Consider the following 24,180-nt stretch of genomic DNA (forward strand, 5'->3'; position numbering starts at 1 on the left):
GGGGGAGAGGGGGAGAGGGGGGGGGAGGGGGGGGGGGGGGGGGGGAGAGGGGGGGGGGGGGGAGGGGGGGGGGGGGGGAGGGGGGGGGGGGGGGGGGAGAGAGGGAGGGGGGGAGGGAGAGAGGAGGGGGGGAGAGAGGGAGGGGGGGGAGAGAGGGAGGGGGGAGGGGGGAGGGGGGGGGGGGGGGGGAGGGGGAGAGAGGGAGGGGGGGAGGGGGGGGGAGGGGGGGGGGGGGGGGGGGGGGGGGGGGGGAGAGGGAGGGGGGGAGAGGGGGGAGGGGGGGGGGGGGAGGGAGGGGGGGGGAGAGAGGGAGGGGGGAGAGAGGGAGGGGGGGGGGGGGGGGGGGGGGGGGGGGGGGGGAGGGGGGGGAGGGGGGGGAGGGGGAAGGGGGAGGGGGGGGGGGGGGGGGAGGGGGGGAGGGGGGGGGGGGGAGGGGGGGAGGGGGGGAGGGGGGGAGGGGGGGAGGGGGGGGGGGGGGGGGGGGGGGGGGGGGGGGGAGGGGGGGGGGGGGGGGGGGGGGGGGGGGGGGGGGGGAGAGGGGGGGGGGGGAGGGAGGGGGGGGGGGAGGGAGGGGGGGGGGGGGGGGGGGGGGAGAGAGGGAGGGGGGGGGGGGGGGGGGGGGGGGGGGGGGGGGGGGGGGGGGGGGAGAGAGGGAGGGGGGAGAGAGGGAGGGGGGAGAGAGAGGGGGGGGGAGGGAGAGGGGGGGGGGGGAGAGAGAGGGGGGGAGAGAGAGAGAGAGAGAGAGAGGGGGAGGGGGGGAGAGAGAGAGGGGGGGGGAGAGAGGGAGGGGGGGAGAGAGGGAGGGGGGGAGAGGGAGGGGGGGGGGGGAGGGAGGGGGGGGAGAGGGAGGGGGGGGGGGAGGGGGGGGGGGAGAGGGAGGGAGGGGGGGGGAGAGAGGGGGGGGGGGGGAGGGAGGGGGGGAGAGAGGGAGGGGGGGGGGAGAGGGAGGGGGGGGAGAGAGGGAGGGGGGGGGGAGAGGGAGGGGGGGGGGGGGAGGGGGGGGGAGGGAGAGGGGGGGGGGGGGGGGGAGGGGGAGGGGGTAGAGAGAGAGGGAGGGGGGAGGGAGAGAGAGAGGGAGGGGGAGAGGGGGGGGAGGGAGAGGAGAGAGAGAGCTCACTAATAAGCCTGTGGGCGGACCAGTAGTATGAGTGACATAAGCAAGCATAATCTGTGTGGTGATATATATATATATATATATAGTATCGACACACTAATCTACAAACCTGTATCCATATTTCAGTAAATTTCGTTTTTCCACCGTTACATTAACGATTATACCGATATAAACTTTTAGTTACTCAAGCAATTTCCTGGAAAGCCAGCTTTCCTTTTTCTATCAAGATCAAAAGCAGATTTACTAATTTTCCAGTCAAGTTGTTCTTCCTTTATCCATTTAATAGTTAGATGAAACGAGTACTTACCAGTATGAAGTTTGATCTGTATTTTATGAGGAGTTACGGTGAGGTATTACGTGAAGAACCCAGCTCTACTGCGCATGCGGCATACTTCGAAGCAGCGGTGTGAAATCACAGGATAGACACAATATTTGAAGTAAGATAGTAAAGATCACGAGACATCAGTTTATTAGTTTGATCTATATAATGAGGGTGGGAGCGGCGGGCACTTAATCCCTCACCGTAACTCCTCACAAAATACAGATCAAACTTCATACTGGTAAGTACTCGTTTAATCTAACTATTTTACTTCGGAGTCACGTGAGTGATTCCGTGAAGACTTCAAAGGTCTGTGATTTCAAACCGTGTAACAGTTTTTATTTCACTCACTGCCGAAGTTTATGAGGGAGGAAGTGTTATCGTAATCAACCAGTGGATCTGCTTTCAAAAGAAACAGAAAGGTATTTGTTAACAATAACAACATAAAAGAGCTCCTCTGAGCTTAAATTAATATTGCAGTTTGTAATATTCTCCTGCAATTAAATCAGGTTTATCAACGGTTTATAATAAAAATTGTTCAGAACGTCGTTCCCTTGACCATCCTGCTGTATTGAAAATGTGGTCAACCGGGATGTCCATTCGTTCAGCCGCTGATACCAATGCTGCCCTAGTGGAATGGGATTAAATGTATTATTATCTATTCCGGCAGCTTTCAGTACCTGTTTGAGCCACCTTGGAGTGGTTTGGCTCGTACCCCGTCTTGGGTTACTGTGGTTGACCCATAGGCTTTCCTCTCCCTCTAAGATTGTGGGTTGTGTCTATATATAGTAGTAGATGGGTCACCACACTCAACCTGGACTCTGGTGGGTAGGCCCGGAATCCCACCAGTGAATTGGGCGTTCCTGGTCCATATAGCCACATAACGACTACAGCACGGAAAACACAGGCGATCTCGACCCTACTAGTTCATGCCGAACCCATAATCTCGCCCAGTCCCATATACCTGCGAGTTAGATTTTACCAGACCTAAAATATGAACGTGATGCGTCTGGGGTAATCACCATGTTATCCAGTCTAGTTTATGGAGTGACCGGACTCTGTGAGCATGTACGAGAGCCATAAGCATGAGCGTTTTTTAAAACATAGATTAAGCAAGCTGAGGGATCTGGCTGGTGCCATTCTCTGAGATATGTCAATATCACACCAATATCCCATACATGGGTATATACCTGGGTGTTTGGGGCTTATATTATAGTTGCCCTTCATAAGTTTACCTTCAGTGGATGGGATCCCATGCTCTGCTGTCATGCTGTTTTAGATAAGCAGATAAGGCACTTCATGCTGTATTTACGGCATTGTAACTCACCTTTTGGTCATGGTGTAGATGTTCCAGGAACTCCAATACGTCAGTGGTTGAATAGTTCGGTATGTTGTCCCTGCGTCGTGGCAGTATTTTACCCATGTTAGCTTTTACTGACTGTTCGCAGGGATGCCGACATGGTGGTCCCTTGGATAATCCCAGTCCCTGGTAGGGTCTATTGAAACCCTGCACCCAGGAGTTTGATGTTTCCCTGGCATGGGTGGCTTGTGCCTGATACTGGGTTGAGTCAGCAACCATGGTCCACTAGGGAAATCCATAGGTGACTCGCCCACCGTGTCGTGANGAACTGGGAACCATGGCTGTGTAGGCCGGTCGGGCACGTTCAATATCTCGGAGACTCCCATATGTATTGCGAAGTGCCCGTCTGATGAGGCAGAAGGGAGGAAGGCAAAGCAGAAATTCCCCCTTCCAGCGTGTAGGCATCTATCGCTGCTGCCTCTAATCTGGTTCCCAAGTCACATACATAGGTTACTGGTGATTCCTTCTTGTGCAACCAAATTGATATCTGGCTTTCAAACTGCTTAATACCTTTAGCAGATATTTTGGGTTTAACATCTATTCAATGTAATCATAAATTTTACCCCGTGACCTGGTGTCTCCCACTGTGTTCTAGCTTCCTAGGACATAGGCAGCTGATAGTTAAAATGTCTTTTGACACACCATTGCCAGATTTGTTTGACCAATTTGATGCACAACAATGATTATTATGCTCCCCATATGGTTGATATAAGCCACCACCATAGTATTATCAATCCGTAACCACATATGTACGTGCTGCATTTGAGATGCATATGCTTTTTAGCCCAATAGACGCTCACCAATCCTAAGTAGTTGATGCCCGGTATGTGTAGTAACGATGTTTGTGAATTGGTCCATCTGTTACCTGTGCTGGATATGGAGTTTAGTTGCTCCCCAGCCTAAAGTATTGGCATCGGTTTTTAATAACCAAATTGGGATTGGTGATGATACAGGTGCACAACCTTTTATCCGGTGTTCCAGAAACCGAAAAGCTCCGAAAACCGGCCATTTTTTCCAGATGTCGTCTGCGCACCAAAGCTCGCGTTTGGCGCCAAACTTGACCCAAAATGACCCACGGTCAACCCAGGTCTGTACTACTGTAGCGGCTGCCTCCTCCCTGGAGACCGGGAGACGCTTAAACATCTGTAAATCATTGCTTAAATGTTAGTCAGTTAGTTTGGAGGGCTTTTATGTGAAGGGGGGTGAAGGGGGTAAACTTTAATTCTTAGTCCCCTACCTGGTCGGAGAGGCGGGGAGCAGTCAATGCCTTACCGGGTCGCTGTGCAGTAAGCTCCGCAGCGCTGTGGCCGGTCTGGCGCGCGGGCGGCGCCGGTTGTAGCTCCGACCCCGGCAACTCTACCCCTGGCTGCGAGGCGCTCCAAATCCAGCGCGGCCCGCGGCCGGACGTCCCAGCTCCGAAAATGTCGGGAGTCGGCGGCGTCGCGAGCAATGCCTTACCGGGTCGCCGTGCAGCAAGCTCCGGAGCGCTGTGGCCGCCGACACACAACATCGAGGAGCGTCGCTGGATTTGTAGCCGCGCAGCCAGGGGTAGAGTTGCCGGGGTCGGAGCTCCAACCGGCGCCGCCCGCGGCCGGACGGAGCCCCCAGCTCCGCGGCTCCAAATCCAGCAACGCTCCGCGAATGTTGGAAGAAGGCGGCCACAGCGCTCCGGAGCTTGCCGCACGGCGACCCGGTAAGGCATTGCTCGCGACGCCGCCGACTCCCGACATTCTCGGAGCTGGGACGTCCGGCCGCGGGCGGCGCTGGATTTGGAGCGCCTCGCAGCCAGGGGTAGAGTTGCCGGGGTCGGAGCTCCAACCGGCGCTGCCCGCGGCCGGACGGAGCCCCCAGCTCCGCGAGGTTGGGAGTCGTCGACCAGGTGGGTAGGGGACTAAGAATTAAAGTTTCCCCCTTCACCCCTACACCACCACCACCACATAAAATCCCTCCAAACTAACTGACTAACATTTATGCAATGATTCTCCCGGTCTCCGGGGAGGAGGCAGCTGCTCCAGACTTTTCAAGCCGCCCGCGCTACCTACCTAATCTACGCTAAAAATCTTCCATTCTGAAATCCGAAAATGTCCGAAATCCGACAAGTGTCTGGTCCCAAGGCTTTCGGATAAAAGGTTGTGCACCTGTAATAGGGCTGAAAACTATGCCAAATAGATGTCTACCCACCACCTTAGTTGTGATATAGCTTCAGTGGGTACATTCATGATTTGATTATAGTGACCCAAGTACCTTGGCAAAGTAACAGTCATATGGACGGAATTATTATTGAAGCCCAGATAATCCTTGGTAGTTAACGCTTCAATTCTGGTTTATCTGGGCGTGGGATAAACCTCAGAGCTTTAGGGAGCTGTTTCGTAGCTAGAACTGCTGCCACAGCTAATTCCTTTGTTTCCCCTAATATGAGGATATCATCCAATATATGCCATGATTATGCTTGTTTTCTTAATATTTTCATGGCCGTTTTAATATTTAATAGTTTAGGGCTGAGGTTAGGCCATAGGGACTGCTCTGTGCTCCCATGGTTGCCCTAACCGGGATATCCATTATCCAGGTAAAATTTTTAGGTATCTATAATGATCCTAGTGTATGGGTATAAGATAGTTAGCATCTTCCATATCAATGCTCCCCTTAGGTATCCTTGGGAGATCAGATGCCTGACAGTGACAAAAACCCATCTCCATCTTAAAGTGTATATATACTCAACAGATTTATTTAGTGATATTAGATCAATGATGATGCTACATTCACCATCTTTTGTAGTTTCCAATGGTTCATGTTTACTCCCATGATCCGTTTAGTAATGAGCCTTTCTAGTTCAGCTTGACCTTCTCACTTCTCTTTTCTTAGAGGGAGAAAGTGCCCTTTGGGCGCATTGCTGAACTGGCGGTAATATGCCCAATTTGAATTCGTTTTTATCCTCTAATACTGAGTATATTTTAGTTATTTGTGACAGCATCCCATGCTTTATTAACAAGTGTAAATGCCCCCCCCCCCGCCCCCCCCACCCCCCCCCCCCCCGCAGTTAGTAGAACACCCTTGTTTAGTGTAAACTGGGAGGAACCAGACTACCTACCTCCATGTTTGTTGTTTTTTCATGAAGGCGTAGTTTGCTGGTATGCTGGTGCTGTCGGTGGGGCGGTGCATCTTCCCACGGTTCCGCTCTGGGCCCCGTCTAAAAAGAACTTTGGGGGTAATGTGAAGCGGTCGCCAGCTTTCACCAGTCCTTGTTTGATATCGCTGGTGGATGCCGAGGGGTGCTGCCAGCTGGGTGTTGGATGCGATGTCCTGCTCGTTCCATGGCCTGCCTTCATGAGGCACACAGGTTTAGCTGCCTCTCTTCCCGCAGCACCCTGGTAGTGCAATGGGATAGTCTCATCCTGGGAGAGTATAATCCGTGGAAAAAACGAGCAAAGGCGGTAACATCTTGACCCTTCTGTAGAATTCGCTGCTTGTCTGCAAGTCCGCTGACCCAGCTGCCTGCGGATTTGCCTCTGGAAAGGCCTGCTCCTGCAGGGCTTTGTTGGGAAGATGGTCGCGTGGAGGAGCCATGTAGTGGCCCACGACACCCAGTAGCTCTTCCTGATCCTGCTCCCCTGGCATACTGCTGTTCTCGTCCGCCTGCCCAGCGTTTAAGCCAGCCCAGCCCTGGCCTCCTTAGCTAGCCTCAAAAGAGGGAGCAAAAGGGTGTGCTATAAATTGGAGGAGGCATAGCTCAAACTCCGCTGTTGCATCAATCCCTCGACAAGGGAGATGGCTAGTGCAATAGCACTGGGGTAGGAGTCAGCTCCCTTGGCATTCAGCCAGTGCCCCTTTCCTGGAGGTGAACTCCATGACCTCCTCTGGCTTGGGGAGACAGACATACTTATTTTTGCTGTCTCCAACCTGTTCCAGTTTTGGAGGAAGTTAGCTCCTGTAGAACCTGTTGAATTGGGAAGATTTTTCTCTTACCTGTATGTAGAGGCTGCCTGCCGTTTTCCAGGCGGCATTGTGGCGGTTCCCGGGCAGCGATTCTCTTTGTCAGGAGTCTGCAGGGCTGCCGGTCGGGTTTTTAAACTTCCCGCCGGTCCGCTGCTGTACCAAACAGCTGTTCAGCGGACCGGCATTAGCGCAGCTCCTTGCAGCGGTCCGCAGCGTTTGCGGTCCGGGTAGCGCCTTTTCCCCGTCCACTGTCGGCTCCACGCTGGAGTCGAAACGGGGCCGCTCACCATGCCTCTCTACTTTGCTCCCCCTGGAGCAAAAACCACAAGGCCCGATTAAGGTAAGTACTTACCTCTCGTCCTTGGATGCGGGAGCTGCCCGACTCCCGCTGGCCGCGTTCTGCACAGCTGTGCGTAATGCCGCATGCGCAGTAGAGCTGGGTTCTTCACGGAATCACTCACGTGACTCCGAAGTAAAATTGTATATAGATCATGGGTATAACTGGGCTTCTTCTAATCCTACTTTGAAAGGCAATGGTAAGCATAGTTCATAAGTTATAGAAGTAGAATTAGGACATTCGGCCCATCAAATCTACCCATTCAATCATGGCTGATCTCTGCAATAACCCTGACACCCATTCCAATCCAATCTCTACCTTAAAAATATCTACTAACTTGGCCTCCACAGCCCTTTTGTGGCAATGAGTTCCACAGATTAACTACCCTCCGAGTAAAGAAGTTCCTCTTCATCTCCTTTCTAAAAGAGCATCCTTTAATTCTGAGGCTATGACCTCTGGTCCTAAACTCTCCCACCAGTGGAAACACCCTTTCCACTTCCACTCTATCTATGCCATTCATTATTCTGTAAGTTTCAATGAGGACCGCCCCCCCCACCCTCAACCTGCTAAACTCCAGCAAGTAGAGGCCCAGTGCTGTCAAACGCTCATCATATGCTAACCCACTCATTCTTGGAATCATTCTTCTAAACTTCCTCTGGACTCTCTCCAGAGCCAGCACATCCTTCCTCAGATATGGGGCCCAAAATTTGCAAGCAGATACTAATTACCGCTGCAATGCTTTCACATTTACATATCCCCTATTTGATAACATTTAACCTGAGGACAATACAGCAACAGTTCAGCATCAGCACAAAATATAGACACAAGATGCTGGAGTAACTCAGCAAGTCAGGCAGCATCTCTGGAGAAAATGGATTCCGGGTTTGCAGTCTCCTTACTTTGGTGGCCGCTGCAAGCGCGTCAGAGAGGTTGTTTTTTACCCGGCACCAACTTCTGGGGACCATCTTGGTCTTATTTCCTTTTTCTTATGAAGTGGGTGTCTGTTCATTGGTTGTTAGTTCCAGTTTGATTTTCTTTACTGGTCCAGGAACATTGTGAGAATGTCTATTGTCAGCCATGTTGTAAAGCGAGAGACATACTAAGCAAAAGTCTTTAATCGGCTGATTCTGAGATATTTCATAAGACCATCAATCTCTTTAGCCCACTTTCCTCTGGCTCCTATAACAAAGCCAAGGTATTTGAAGAGCGGTCTCGATCCGAAACATCACCCATTCCTTCTCTCCAGAGATACTGCCTGTCCCGCTGAGTTACTCCAGCTTTTTGGGTCAATCTAAAGTATTTCACGTCTTACCCGTTTGATTTAACTCTGACTTATTCTGTCAGGTGTCTATATTCCGGAATTTTCTCTTTCCAGCATTTGGTGAGATACTGTTCTTTATTCTCAAACCTGATTGTTACGTCAACCATGGCCACCTTCATTTCCTTAACAAATATTAAGCTGCGCTTCCAAAGTGCTCCATCAGCAGATAGTAAATGAGGTCCCACAATGGACCAACCATATTTGTCACATTTTCTTTCAGGCATTCCACGATTTTATTGTACCTTTCGATTCTAGTGTTTTTGACGAATGGTCTGAAGAAGGGTTCCTACCCGAAACATCGCCTATCCACTTTCTCCAGAGCTGCTGCCTCACCCGCTAAGTTACTCTAGCATTTTGTGTCTAACTTTGGTATAAACCAACATCTGCAGTTCCTTTGGTAGACACAAAATGTTGGAGTAACTCGGCGGGACAAGCAGCATCTCTGGAGAGAAGGAATGGGTGACATTTCGGGTTGAGACCCTTCTTCAGTTCCTTCTCAATAGACAATAAACAATAGGTGCAGGAGTAGGCCATTCGGCCCTTCCAGCCAGCATCGCCATTCAATGCGATCATGGCTGATCATCCATAATCAGTACCCCATCCTTACATCATCTCAAAATGAGCTACAGTAGTCCTTACTTTCCATGAATTCATAGACATAAATAAATAACATATCTATCAATTGTTCTAACCTGCCCAAATTATGGCTGTTATGACTTTCCATCAAGTTCCCAGTCAGGTCAACAGAGGGAAAAACGCATATAATGTGATGTGCTCTCTTTGACCTCCCATTTGGAGTATTGTGAACAGTTTTGGGCCCCATCTCAGAGGAATAATGTGCTGGCATTGGAGGGGATGTTTACGAGAATGATCCCGAGAATGATTAGGCTAACATATGATGAGCGTTTGAAGGCACTGGGCATATACTCACTGGAGTTTAGAAGGATGATCTCATTGAAACTTACTGAATAGTGAAATGACTGATAAAAGTGAATGTGGAGAGGATGTTTCCACTAGTGGGAGATTCTAGGACCAGCGACCATGGGCTCAGAATAAAAGGACGCACCTTTAGAAAGGAGATGGGAAGGAATTAATTGTCAGGAGGTGGTGAATCTGTGGAATTCATTGCCACATAAAGCTGTGGAGGCCGACAATGGGTATTTTTAAGGCGGAGATTGACAGATTCTTGATTAGTAAGGGTGTCAGAGGTTGTGGGATGAAGGCAGGAGAATGGGGTTGAGAGGGAAAGATAGATGATTATTGAATGGCGGAGTAGACTTGATAGAATGAATGGCCTAATTCTGCTCCTAGAACTTATGAACCATCAAATAGTTAATTCAGAAGCGGGATTTGCCTGGAATGGAATGCACTCTTAGTCAGAGAATAGTGGACTAAGGATACTAACGAAGAATTAGATTGAATGATGTAATGCAAGGCATTAATGCAGTCAGATTTAAAAAAAAAGGGTTTTCAACACTTCTAATGCTTACCTTCCTCAGTGTCTGTTTTTATGCAGGGCTGAACCTCCCCCGACTTGAAAGATTTATCTGCAATATCTATATTCAATGATGAATGTACAATAAGCTAAGACAATTAAGAATACAAACTCATAATATCTAAGTGATCTGCAATTTAAAAAATATCTTATCTACTAGAGCTTACAAACACCATCCTTCCTTTTGAGGCATAGTTAACTGAACCCAAAGACTAACTATATTTACAGCAAGTAGGCAAGTTAATGTACAATTTGGATAGATCTGCCAGGTTTCTCATTAACATTACTCTATTGACATTTGCTTTATATTGTAATGCTTTATAACATCATTGAAACTATGAAAACAGTGGCATCAACATTTAATTTTAAAGTAGCGAGTAGCACCAAATCCTCCGACATGACGTATAATGTATAATGAGCAGAGGGAAGAGGGCCTCTGCAGCTGATGGTATAGTGCTTGTTTTTGGTTCAATAGGATGAGATTGCTCCCTCTCCAGATTTGTGGGTTGTCAGATGGCCTCCTGCTGCTCAAAGTATAGAATGAACATTGTTGACAATGTTCATTGAGCACATGGAAGCCCTACAAAATGCAATAAGAGCACACCAGCTCACCAACTACCCATTCACAGACCTGTAGGCACCATCTGTGGAGGAGTCTGCTGTTCCCACATTGTTCTCATCAGTCGCCTCAGAACCCATAAATCAGGAGAGGAAGCAAATTCATCCTTGACAGATCAGTATGGGACAGAGAGTTCAAATGGTTAGCAACCAGGAACTCCGGCTCTGACCAGTTATGACGGCCAGAGCACATGTGCTCGGCGAACCCGCTGAGATCTTCCAGCACTTTGGTTTTTTGCTGAAGATTCCAACATCCACATTTTATTAGGTCTTATATGCTATTCTAATTTAGCTCTCTCATGTTTTTTTATCCAGTTATTATTTTAAACAGCTCATTCAAGTCACATAATTATTGTTTAAAAAAATCAAAAAAATCCATGTACTCCCTTCTAATTGAGGCATATGTACAGTTCAGAAAATGTTAACCTTTCTATCCTCCAACTTCAAAAATACAGGGTTATACTAACCTCGATGGGCATGCACATTTTGAACCTCAACACAGGGTTGTTCTGCGGATTGCTTGGAGTCAATTAATGAGATGTAAAAATCATCTTGTGACTTTAACTTTGCATCTGAACTCTGGTCTTGCTGCAAATACATGCACAGCAAATGAAAGGTAAACACAAAAACAATCTAGTTCAAACAGTCGTGTGAATTGAAATACACTGGCTTACTCAATGTTTATAGAACGATTAAGTTCAGCCTAGATTAAGTCGTTTGAGGCTTGGGCAAGATAGTTAGTATGCCCAGCATTTCCTGCACAATCAAGTCGACAGAAGTGGCAGCAATGCTGAGAAAATCAGGCACCAATTGGGATTGTTAAAACTATCTGAGCAAGCACCAAAGATAATTTCCACTGACACAAAACATTATTTTATTTTAAATGGCAATTTTTCCAAACTGTTTATAGTTACATGTATCGCTTGTAAAACCTTGCAGGGCACATGGAGTGCTTTGTGGCAGAACGAGATAGTACTTACGCCAATTATTCAGTGAAAGGTACAGAGACAACTGCTAACAATAGACAATAGATGCAGGAGTAGGCCATTTGGTCCTTCGAGCCAGCACCGCCATTCAATGGGATCATGGCTGATCAACCCCAATCAGTACCCCGTTCTTGCCTTCTCCCCATATCCCCCGACTCTGCTATTTTTAAGAGCCCTATCTAGATCTCTCTTGAAAGCATCCAGAGAACCTGCCTCCACCACCCTCTGAGGCAGAGATCCGCCCTCTAACAGATCCAATTATTAATTTTTTACTGAAGAATTCTGAGAACACTTGCTTGTTTTTCTTTTTCCCATTGTTTTTTCTTCTTTGTCTCATCAGGCATTGAAGGTTCATTGCATTCAACTTCCTCAGCTGATTCCAGTGCAGGTGTTGTCAATGTTTTGGGAAAATTTCCAACTGTCGGTACAAAGCAGTCTGGATATGGTTCCCGATGTGGTAAATCATATGCTTGCAATTCAAAATCCTGTAAAGGAATTGGAACATCTCAATTTCTTTCAACTAATTATTAAAGTTTTCGGGGGTCGTTGGTTGCTGCAAGTGACATTTATTCATTGAACTTGAGCAGAATGACTAGTTTCACAAAATATAGCGTCAAATGTTCAAGTTGGAGTGAAGGCTTGATCCATTATTACCATACAAAGATCAGTTGCAACAGAGAACCTGTTATTCTCATCACATGGGAACCGTTTACCCGTCTTTAAATTGTACTGGAACAAAGGCATTACATTACCTCCACATATTTAATGATTAAGAATAATTATCAATGATGTCCAATACATCCCACTCCGAACCTTGATGTATAAAAATATTCTAGCCTCACGTCTTCAAGTCACCAGTTAGAAATATGTATCTTCCCAAATAAATGCATAGATGACCACTGCATTACCACAGTGGAGGGGGTCAGGGATAAAGAGTGTTACATTCCTGGAACATAGTACATTGCGAGGATTTTTCAATACATAAAGTCGTGTCATCTGCGCAGGCATCAACAATTGCAAGCTGGAAAAAGTTGTTTTTCCCCCCACTTCTTTTCAGATAAACCTACTCTTTCTACCAAAAGCAACTTGGCAACATCCCCCATTGAATATTGTGAAAATATTCAATCCCTGCAAGAATTACACTTCTGCTCTTCCTAATTAGAAATGGATTAGGTCCCGACTCAGTGTAGTTCTTCACTCTTATGGTCAATATAATAATACTAAACCCTTTCCATCTCAATCCCTCCCCATTTCCTCATTCAACCTTCTGTTCCAATGTAAGCACACATTATTATATCTTCATTTCATCCCCTCCTCCTGCTTTATTATGCTCATCCTATTCTCTATTGTAAAAATTATCCTTCTGCCTCTTTCCTCTTTTTCAGATTTTGTTCATTGAATATAATCTGATTTGCTCAACCCGAATGCTGCATGCAGCCTGTACTAACCTGCATAATAGAGGATATGATAGTTACCGTATTTCCCAGCAATGAGGACGCTATTTTTTACCCTAAAATAAGGCCCGAAAAATGGAGGCTGAAGCAGGTGTGTCAAACCCATCTTACCTCATTTTAGATCACGGGCAAAATGCGACTTCATGCCCGCTCTGGCATCAGTGAAATCATCCTGCGGATTGGTTGCAGCCGCGAGTTTGACACCCCTGGCCTATAGGAAGCGTTTCAGTACAAAACGCCAATCCAATCAGAAGCGACATGTATTCGCGCGGATATTTTCGCCATTTCAAACACCTGGTCTAGGTAGGAGCTGTGTAAATTCTGTTTAAGTTGTTGAACACTGTAAATTGTCGAACAGCAGTGATGAGCCTGATGAATTACCAGTATTATGCTTTGAAGATTGGGTTGACAGTAGTGAATTTATCAGATTTGAAGAATGCTTTCCGTTTTGGTAATCTCTGTAATCTTTGTTCCGTGCACAATTAAATGTTATTTTATTCCGAATGCTGTTTTTTTTTAAATTACCGCACCGGTGTATACATTATCTGTGTTTTGCACTGGTAATGGCCGCCACCACACCAAATGACTGTCACCCCACGAATGGAAATGACCGCCCGCCACCACGGCGAATGGAAATAGCTGCCACCACGGCGAATGTCTGTTTTTTATTTTTCAAAATTTTGCGACTTAAAATGGGGGGGGGGTGTCTTCAACGCAGGTGTGTCTTCATTACCGGGAATTACGGTACTTTAAAACATACAGAAACTAAATTATTCATTACATTCCGTTGATATATAAACACAAATATCTTACCTGTTTATTGTTCCCACTTGCTGAGATGTCAAAATGTTTGTGGCTTTCTTCTATGGAGCGTTCAGGTTTGCTTTCAAGTAATGTTGTTGTAGATTCCATTTCTAATGGCACCTTTTTCAAATACCTGGCAGTTGGATTAAATCGCCCAAATCCCTAAAGACAGAATCAGAAAGAACCAAAACCAGAAGATTAAAAATAGTTTAGTTACCTGAGACAGTAGACACTGCAGATGCCGGTTTACAAAAAGATGCTGGCAATGAGTCAGGCAACATCTCTGGAGAACATGGATAAATGCATCAGTCTGAAGAAGGGCCCCAATCCAAATGTTGTCTTTCAATGTTCTCAAGAGACGCTGCCTGACCCTCTGAGTAACTGCGGCACTGCGTCTGTTTCCCCCACCCCACAGTTACTGGAGTTGGATCATGCCGGCAACTCACTCACCGCTGCCACGTCGCTCCGAGGGCGGAGCCACCGCATTGTGGCCGTGGAGGGAAGTAGCTCGGGTGGCTGCGAGTGGCCGCCGGGACCGGACAGCGGAACCGGCCGCTATTTCAGAGCCTTCTGCCGGCCCGCTCACCTCTGGCAGTGCTCTCTGTCTGAACACCTCTCTCCTGCCGCAAATCCTTAAATTCTGACTGCCTCGGGTGGCCGCTGGGACCAGACAGTGAGGGGACCAGCTCAAGACCAAAGATCATAGAGCGGAGCGGGTCAGCGGGCAATGGATAACAGGACAGAGGGGGGTGGAGCTTACTCCTGTGTCAGTGCGATCAAGGGACCAATTGAGGTTATTCACGCTGACACAGGAGTAAGCTCCATGATCTCCATGCGTTGCTGACATGATCCCCAACCTCCTCCTTCTCAACGCTCCTGCCCGTCCTAACCCGGGCTAGCCTCCCCACATGCTGTGAAAGGAACTCTCCCTCCAATTGGTCCCTTGAACTAGTATTGTCATTCAATAAGTTCACAACCGATTCAACTTGTACCAGTGTGCTCCCGTTTTTCCCACCATCTCTCCACCTGTCATCAACCTCCACCCCCCACCCATTCAGAATGGAGGAGATCGGGAAACCTTTGGCAAATTGAATTGTTACTTTCTTTATTTTTATTTTTTATTTTTTTGAGCATGAGAAATTCTATGTCCTGCCAGCTTTCCCCCCAAAATGTAGCAATTCAAAACGGGGGTGCGTCTTCGACGCAGGTGGGTCTTCAATGCCAGGAAATACGGTATATATCCTGCACCTAATCAGTTTGTGAGCTGACTTTCCCATTTTTTCCCACATTTTAAAAAGTAGCATCTGGCCAAAGGTCCAATTTAAAAAGTCATGTGAGATTACAAATGCCGTTTAGAACCGAGTACTTTAACGAAGATGAATTACAATACCAATTAATCTACATAATTAATCTGACTGTACCTTAGTGATGTTGTTTGTATGGCAAGGCACAGCATGGCCAGCTTTTGTAAGAACATCATTAATATAAATATCTTCATCTGTGGACGTATCACAAAGGAAAAGGTGCAGTACATCATCAACGTATCCACAAATCAAGGCCACCAGTGGTTGTTTCCCACAAAATCTCAGGAACTGACTTTTTGCAGCTGTGCTCCAATCATCCTACCAAAGAAATTCTAATGGTTAGGTATTGAATTTGAAGAGACATCATGTCGAACAGCATGAATCTGCAGGTCAAAATATTGAGATTCATTGAAATAAGGTTATTTTTGCTTAATTCATGACAACAACGTATTTGTTTAACACTACCAAAGTAACTAAATGTTGCAAAACATTGAATACGGATGTTATTCAATGAAATGTTTATAAAGTTTGACACTAAATCAGAAAAAAACATATCAGGACAGATAATGAAAGGCTTGGTCAAAGACATTTGTAAAAATAATCTCCTTAAAATAAAGCAGGTCGAAAAATGTGGGGCATAATGCCAGTCAAATCACTAGCAGTGGCTCCAATGGTGGCATTTAATTAGAGAGAGATGAAGAAATCCAGAAGGGTTATTGGCTGAAAGAAGTTTGTAGAGGTGGGAAATGCTGGGAAATAATTGTACTGTTATTTAACTGTAAAATAACAGAAGATACATCAATTATGTAAAAATAAATAACTTTAGAACACCTAGTTGCACTTGGGTCCTCGAGCAGAATGCGATCCCACCTTCCAAATCTTCTTTACGTGAATAGTCCACAACAGGAATGAAAGCTACCACACGTCATAAGTCACTTCAAAGTTCACTGTCACTGGCCACATCTTTCCATCTCCTCCCTTTTCTGCTTCTCGCAGAAACTGTTCCCTCCGTAACTCCCGGGTCAATTCGTTCCTTCCAACGCAAACCACCGCCTGCCGGGTACTTTCCCTTGCAACTGCAGGAAATTTTACATTTGTCGCTTTACCTCCCTCCTCGACTCCATCCAAGGACCCAAGCGGTCTCTCCAGGTGAGGCAGAGGTTCACCTGCACCTCCTCCAACCTCATCTGCTGCATCCGCTGTTCCAGGTGTCAACTTCTCTGCATCGGCGAGACCTAGTGCAGGCTCAGTGATCACTTCGCCCAACACCTCCGCTCAGTTTGCACTAACCAACCTGATCTCCCGGTGGCTCAGCACTTCAACTCCCCCTCCCATTCCAAATCTGACCTTCCTGTCCTGGGCCTCCTCCATTGCCAGAGTAAGGCCTAGCGCAAATTGGAAGAACAGCACCTCATATTTCGCTTAGATAGTTTACACCCCAGCGGTATGAACATTGACTTCTCTAATTTCAGATATCTTTGCTTTTTCCCTCCTTCCCAGCTCTCCCACAAACCACCTCTTCCTTTCTTTTTCCTACCGTCCCACCCCCGACATTAGTCCGAAGGGTCTCGACCCGAAAAGTCACCTATTCCTTCTCTCCACAGATGCTACCTCACTCGCTGAGTTCCTCCAGCATTGTTGTCTACCCTCAAGGTTTCAAGTTCAGTTTATTGTCACATGTACCAATTAAGGTACAGTGAAATAAAAATTACCATACAGCCATACTAAAAAAAGCAACAAGACACACAACTACATAAAAGTAATCATAGGTTGGTGACCTATTCTCTGGAGCTCCCGCAACAACAGCTTCGTCCGCTGGATTGGAGAGTGGCAGCTTCGACCGCCCCGGGCCGCGGAGTTTGAACTGGCCCGTTCGCGGATCTCGGATTCAGCCGCGTGACTTATTTGCCATCACCCAGCGGGGTCACAACATCGGAAGCCTGGATCGCCTCAACGCAGAGGGAGAACAAGGAGGGAAGAGACAAGGACTTTAAGACTTTTGCCTTCCATCACAATGAGGAGGGCCTGGTAGACTCACTGTTGTGGATGTTAAATCTGTGTTTATTGTGTGCTTTGTTATTTTATTCTATGTTATGACTGCAAGGCACGAAATTTCGTTCAGACTGAAAAGACTGAATGACAATAAAGGATACTTTACTTTACTATACTATAAACATGCACCACAGCGGATTCCCCACGTTCCTCACTGTGATGGAAGGCAATAAGGTCCAATCTCTTTCCTCTTTATTCTCCCGCGGTCGGGGCAGTCGAACCAACCGCAGTCGGGGCGATTGAAGCTCCCGCAGCCGGCGACGGAAACTCCCGCGTCGGGGTGGTCGAAACTCCCGCGGCTTGGAGTCCCCGATGTCAGTCTCAAACCAGAGACTGCAGGCTCCGCGATGTTAAAGCCCCGCATGCTCCCACGGTTGGAGCCCCGAAGACGACTCCCGACAGGATCGCGAAATCCGTGATGGTAAGTCCGCAGGCTCCTGCAATGGAGCTCCCGGTCAATCTCTAGCAAAGGCCGCCAACTCCACGATGTTAGGCCGCAGTGCAGACGGAGATACGATATGAAAAAAAAAAATTGCATCTCCCTTAAGGTAAGGGATCAGAAAATGTTTCTTCCAACCCCCCCCCCCCCCCCCCACATAAAACAAGCTAAAGAACACTAAAAAAAACTTACATTTAACACATACAAAATAGCTACAAAGAAGGAAAGGGCGTTGGCGAGGCAGCCATTGCTGGCGCCATCCGGTATTAGTAATATCCGTGGTAATTCAAGTGGATTTCAAATTTTTAGATAAATGCAAAAATGAGATAGATCACATCTCTGTCCTACCTCAACTGGTTGTAGCCACATAAGGGTTGAGGGAATTCCTTGGGCAGGAAGCTTTGAATAACAACATCTAAGAAAGATTATAATGCCGTGTTACAATTGGGAATAGGAGGTTCTGTTAATCTTTACAACACATAACACTTTCCAAAACGCAAGTAAAATTCAAATACCTATTATACGGGTATACATATGCACCGGTAAGATGTGATTACAAATGTTAGATGATCCATTTTATAAATAATTCATAAAAGTAAATGTACAAAAAAGGTTATTTTAGTTAATTGTAGCAAGATGTTATCGTGCACCCGGTTCAAAATAAATAAAGCTACACACAATACCACAACCCTCATCTTTTATTTATATCCCAAAGCTTCCTTCACATAGTAGTTTACATTTTTGTGTTCACTTTTTTTAATTGTTACTAGACCAAGTGCAGACCCGTTACGAGGGGAGGGGGCGGCCTGAGGCGTCACACACACACTAACCAACCTCTCACAAACACACACTAACCACCCCTCACACACACACACACACACACACTAACCACCCCCATTGATATTATATTAAGAAGGGAGAGAGGAGAGGGGTAGGGCCGCCCAGTAGCTGTCGGCCTCAGAGTGAGCCTCAGCTCCATGGCCTCGCATCCTCGGCGCTTCAGACCCCGAGTACGGGGAGGGGAGCGAGCCTGCAGGCCGCCAGCGAGAACGGCGAAAAGCAGCGTGTGGACCAGCCGATCTGTGGCCAGTGTGACAGAGCCGGGCCGGGGGGGGGTGGGATAGGGAAGTGGAGGAGAGCCAGGCGGCGGCAGCCATTATGGCCGCGCGGAGCACGCGATGAGAAGGTGGCCAGCAGGAGGCGAAAAAATGACTGAGTGGGGAGGGGGGGGGGCTGAAGGATTTTAGAGAAAAATGACTACATTTAATGAGTGGAATAGTAAAAATCTCGGCGTTTTTGCGTCTGGTTTTCACGGAGTAACGAATCAAAGGCAAAATCAAAATGACATACACCCACACACACAGAGTTTTAAAAGTATATAGATTGTCCTTTTAGCCATAAAGTGCACAATATTAAGTAGGTTGTGATTGAACAATTTATTCTTTCAGGACATTCAATAAATAATTCATTTATATATGCCATGTTCTTTTTAAAAAGGTGGGAAAAATGCTTGAAGTATCCAAATAAACACACTCTTAAAAAAATGTAATTAAAGAAATCAGATTAACAAACACCAGCAGCATCTGAAAAATGAATCTTACTTGAGGAATCTCAGTCCAGATCTTTCTACGAGAGAAATATCACCAAAGTCCACATAGTACACCTCCACCTGTTTCTCATCTAGCACCTGATGGATAATGACACGGTACCACCAAACATCATCAAGATTCCGCACACAACACACTTGTCCTGGCTGAATAAATGAATCTGGCATCACATAGCGTCCCGAAACCTCCTCAAACGAATAGCATCGTCTGAAAAGTAAACACATTTAACCAAGAGGAATGTTTATTTTGTCACTCAGTCAGTCTTGACTGTAGCAAAGAGCTGTGCTTTGTTTGTAAATGATTATTAAGGCCTTCTTACATAAAGTTTAAACAGCATTAAAATAGGATTGAATCTATTCCGCTATATGGATATAATAGTTGAGTTCTTGACACACATCTCCTGTGGGTAACAAAGGAAGGAAATGTTTGGAAACTATTGCATTAAATGTAAAGAAACATTCTAACCCATTTACTTATTTTCCACACCCCAGCGGTATGAAAATTAACATCCAATTTCAGGTAGTCCTTGTTTTCTCCCTCCTTCTCCTCCCCTTCCCAGCTCTCCCACAGCCTATTGTCTCCGCCTCTTCCTTTCTTATTCCTGCCCCCCCCCCCCCCCTCCTCCATCAGTCCGAAGAAGGGTCTCGACCTGAAACGTCACCAATAGGGGGGCACCGTCCTGTGTATGGCTGCCTAGCCAGCAGCTGTCCATCTTTTTCACTCTTTTTTTTATTTTTAGTGAGTTTTAGTGTTTTGTTTTTAGGAGGTCTAGACCAGTGGTTCCCAACGTGGGGCGTACGCCCCACAGGGGGGCAATTTGATTTTTAAGGGGGACAATTGAGCGCGACTGAGGAGGTCTGGGTCCAAATTTTCTATTTTTATTTTTTTGGATTTTCCATCAGGTAAACATATGTAGTTTATGTTTCAGATGTTATTTTGAGTAAATAATTTTTTTTGGGTAAAAAAGGTCTTTATTGTGTAGTTATTACATAATCACCGCGCCATCGCTCTTAATGCACGTTGCACGAAGCGCGCGAGGTCATGGGAGAACCTTATTTATTGAATTGGATTTAGAAATGTGATTCAAAGAGCTTTTGCTAAGTTACCCTTATAATATCTATTTCCTCTGTTTTCTCTCAAATTATATATCACCACATGGGGGGGGGCATCAGGATTTTAGAGGTGATTAGGTGGGGCATGCCCAAAAAAAGGTTGGGAACCACTGCTCTAGACTTTTTTATGTGGGGGGAGGGGGGGAAGGGGGAAACTTCTTTCTAGGGTCCCTACCTGGTCGGAGATGCAGCTTTTCTCCGGGCTGCACTGTCGACCCGTCCTCGCGGCCTACCAGCGGCCCTGGAGCGACGTTTTCCTGTCGGGGACCACCCAGAACCTCGGCTTCGGCGGCGGCACAGCGCTGGAGCGCTATCGCGGAGTGGAGCGGGCGATGCCCTGCCCGGGTCGTCGCGCTGGAGCTCCGGTGAGCTAAAGAATCGCCGAGAAAAAACATCGCGGAGCTGCGGGACTGTGGAGCAGCCAGCCGCGGCGCCGAACTTTACACCGGGAGCCTGGGATCTCGCGACGAGATCGCCAGTGGAAATGCTCCAACCTGCGTGGCCTTGTTGGCTTCGGAAGCCGCGGTCTCCGGTAAGGAGGCGGCCGTTCCAGGTGTCCCGACGCCGGAGCACCATCAACTGGCTAGAACGGCCTGGAACATCGGGCCTCCGTAGAGGCAACTGTGGAGGCCTCAATAGGCCCGACTATAGGTGAACTGGGGATGGGGAATGGATATTGTGCCTTCCCTCATAATGGAAACCATTGTGGGGGGATATTTTTATGTTAAAGATCTTTATTATTGTTATGTTTTAGCTGAAAGGACGCTGGCGCTGTTTGTTCGCCGCTTCTCCGTCTGCTATTGCCTCTTGTGTTCTTGTTTGTGTTGTTTTTGTTTTGTTTTGTTTTGTTTTTGTTTTTGATTTTTGTTTGCCTTGCCTTGTAAAGCGACTTTGAGTCCTTGAAAAGCGCTATATAAATTCAATTTATTATTATTATTATTATTCCTTCGTTCCATAGATGTTGCCTTACCCGCTGAGTTTCTCCAGCATTTTGTCTACTTTCTACTTATTATTCATGTTATGAACGTTTTGAACTGTGAAAGGTGATCTAGCTGTTAATCAAATTTATAGTTCAGAAATACTCACTTTTACTATGAAAAATCAGTTCCAATTCCAAGCGGCACCATTGAACTATTTCATCATCATTCTCCAATTAAGTAAATTTCCTTGACAGAATACTGGGAACAATCCTGGTTTTCTTTTAAACTAGTGGATTCTTGGCTACTTCACATATCAAACTAACATTACGAAGCACAATTCACACATGGCATCAGAAAGGTAATGATTGACCTTTTCAACAAAGTAGGAATTATGGTTGCCATTTCTTTAAAAGATTCTTACATTTAAATGTCCCACTTTTTCGTGGGAAGAAAAAGAAAAAGATGAAAATAATTAGGCAAAAAGTAATTTACCTTATCTCAATCATCAGATCTTCAAGCGTCACAGTCCATTCTCCATAGGAACGGACATAAAATTGACTGGGTGAAGTCACACTTTCTACAAACACACATGTAAAGGAGTTTTCCTCCAGCTCTGGTAGCTTGTAGAGAATTCCATCCTGTACAGCATCTGGTGGAATTTCAAATTCTGATGAACAACAAGTCTCTTTGAGCTGTGAAAAGGATGACAAATTGAGTAAACTGACCCATTTTCTCATTTAACACCTTTATACATTTCCCTTATAAATATTGGAAGAATTCCACCTCATCTCCACAAATGTCCTTAATTTAATTACCAACTCTAATAGCAGCTTCTTAAGAAGATACACAAACATGTCCCATTTTCCCTTTCCCTAGAACAATAAGAACTTCCCCCAATTTTTTCAGATGAGAATCTAGAATTCTACTTAGTTACTGGGCTTTCCGATTTGAAGTTCAACATGTATATTACTTACTTGAAGCTATTGTTTTTGTGCCAAAGCTTCCAATGCAACTAAGATTTGATCATTAATTGTTTTTTTCCTAGAATTATTGGATCAAATGTTGTAACAACTACAATAACCAAGACTAGTAGATCAAATTTATTTGGAGTACCGTTAACAAATCCAATAATTTTACCACTTCCCAGATAATGGACTGGGAAATAGCGCAGTAATACATACTATTAAGATTCAGATACTTAAGTTGTTGGTGAAAAACTGTTAATAATATTCTAATTATTTTGGATTCAGGGACCTCCCACTAAAAGCAAACAACTTGCACTAAGTACAATAAATCTTCCGCAAGCTCTATGAATGGCATCTCTTAGTTGGATACATTACAGCCACCTGAAATAGTTTAAATACGCAGTTCAGCAGCTGATCCATCAATCTGTAAATGTTTTTGGCATGGAATTTCCTGCACAATGCAGTTGAGGTCTAAAGCAGTAATATGCATAATTCTCATTTTTACAAAAGCTAGATCTTTTACTATTGTCCAAATGCAACCATGCTCCTAATAGTGTGTTCTTAATTTGCAGATCTCTTTGTCCTGGTTTTCTGTAATTGTTGATACACACAATTTAGTTTGTTGTAACCTGAATTTCAGAAACCCCAAGGCACCGAAAGCAGGAGCAGATGCTGTTCCTTGAGGTATTAAAGCCATTCATAACCCATTTGTGCAGAATTCGAGAGAAATAACAATTAGCATTTACAAAATCAGATTGGCTTTATAACAGTGGACAAGGGACAGGAGGCCTTATGAGTGAAGCGCTGCAAGTTGAAACAACACTACTGAGGCCATTACAAAAGAACATCCAAATGACAGTGTACATTCTTGATGTCCTCAATTCAGAATAGAGATCCAGAGCATTCCATATACGGATTATATCATGCTTGCTGTTTGAAGGCTTAAGCTCAGGAGGTTGACAGCAGCCATTGGGATCTGACCAGCTGCCCTGTTCTCAGTCCCAAATATGGCTGGGATGATGTTGAATGTCAGACAAGCATGGCCAAAACAAGAAATTCAGAACTACAGGGTATCACTTCCTTCAGCATGTCATCGAAACGCCACACAGCCCTAATAAGGTTGTCCATTACTTTGCCAACTCCAATCTCTCTCTTCTAAGATATTTTCTAGGTATCTTAATTCAGCATCCAACTACACTGATGATTAGAGACACCAAATCCACAAAAAGTTCCATTGTCAATTCTCACATCCCTTTAATGCTTTCTGAACCAACACCCCTTCAGGCCTGCAGCTGGAAAGTCATTCTCCATTGATGCAGCAATCAAGCCAACATCACACACTCTAGCATCTCCCATGCCCTCTTCATTAGAGTGGTAGGAAACTGGAGCACCTGGGGGAAACCCACACAGTCAGAGAAGGTAAAACTTCACGCAGACAGTACCAGAGGTCAACATTGAACGTGCATTTGTGGCACTGTGAGCAGTAGTTCTACCAGCTATGCCGTAGACTAATTTCAGATTGTAACTCAGTCAAATTTTAGGCATTAAAGTAATAACAGAACAGTTGGAATTGAGAAATATTTAGCTCGGAGAAAATGTTTTAAATGGAAAAGACTTTTTACCTTTTCCAACCTAATTGTTTTAATAGCAATGTCCTTCTCAGGCTCCATACTTTCTTCAATAATGGGCTTTTTCCAATCTGCACACGGCAATTCATTGGTTTTGTTGAACTGTGATTCCTCTTGGTCTAGAGAAAAAAAGTTAAATTTGACTACACAAAAATGAAGCTTTAGGAAAAACTAGAGAACACCAATTACAAATTAGATCCAATTACAATGGTGGCAGTTTACCATTACTAAGTTTCCCAAAGACATAGATAAATTGAACACTGTAGAATAGCTGGCAATCCCAGTTCTATTGGAAGCATAGAGATTCCAAAGTGCTCCTGGTAAGATGAATAAATAGCAGTATAGGGAAGCAACACTACTAATAGTAAATCTTGGGGGGGGGGGCAGAAGGATAGAAATTTGGCGGAGAAGG

At 46.0% G+C, this 24,180-nt stretch overlaps 3 protein-coding genes across 3 annotated transcripts in view; 1 reads left to right on the forward strand and 2 right to left on the reverse strand.

The window, feature by feature from the left end:
* Window positions 1-13,439, forward strand: part of LOC129707053 (major facilitator superfamily domain-containing protein 1-like) — an 82,969-nt gene extending 69,530 nt beyond the window's left edge. The window contains exon 14 of the mRNA XM_055651809.1: window positions 12,869-13,439. The gene's annotated coding sequence lies outside the window, so the exon portion shown is untranslated. The remainder of the gene's footprint in view (window positions 1-12,868) is intronic.
* The window catches only part of LOC129707058 (small ubiquitin-related modifier 3-like), a 261,239-nt gene that overhangs the window by 133,586 nt on the left and 103,473 nt on the right, over window positions 1-24,180 (reverse strand). The window lies entirely within an intron of this gene.
* The window catches only part of tdrd5 (tudor domain containing 5), a 53,225-nt gene that overhangs the window by 4,731 nt on the left and 24,314 nt on the right, over window positions 1-24,180 (reverse strand). Inside the window, exons 9-17 of the mRNA XM_055651819.1 lie at window positions 23,763-23,887; window positions 21,668-21,867; window positions 19,138-19,350; window positions 17,885-17,951; window positions 15,163-15,363; window positions 13,751-13,903; window positions 11,780-11,968; window positions 10,965-11,085; window positions 9,875-9,940 (exon numbers count right to left, since the gene is read on the reverse strand). Coding sequence (XP_055507794.1) covers window positions 9,875-9,940; window positions 10,965-11,085; window positions 11,780-11,968; window positions 13,751-13,903; window positions 15,163-15,363; window positions 17,885-17,951; window positions 19,138-19,350; window positions 21,668-21,867; window positions 23,763-23,887 — 1,335 coding nt within the window. The remainder of the gene's footprint in view (window positions 1-9,874; window positions 9,941-10,964; window positions 11,086-11,779; window positions 11,969-13,750; window positions 13,904-15,162; window positions 15,364-17,884; window positions 17,952-19,137; window positions 19,351-21,667; window positions 21,868-23,762; window positions 23,888-24,180) is intronic.

The sequence above is a fragment of the Leucoraja erinacea genome, chromosome 20 (assembly GCF_028641065.1).
Source record: "Leucoraja erinacea ecotype New England chromosome 20, Leri_hhj_1, whole genome shotgun sequence".
Taxonomy (NCBI): domain Eukaryota; kingdom Metazoa; phylum Chordata; class Chondrichthyes; order Rajiformes; family Rajidae; genus Leucoraja; species Leucoraja erinaceus.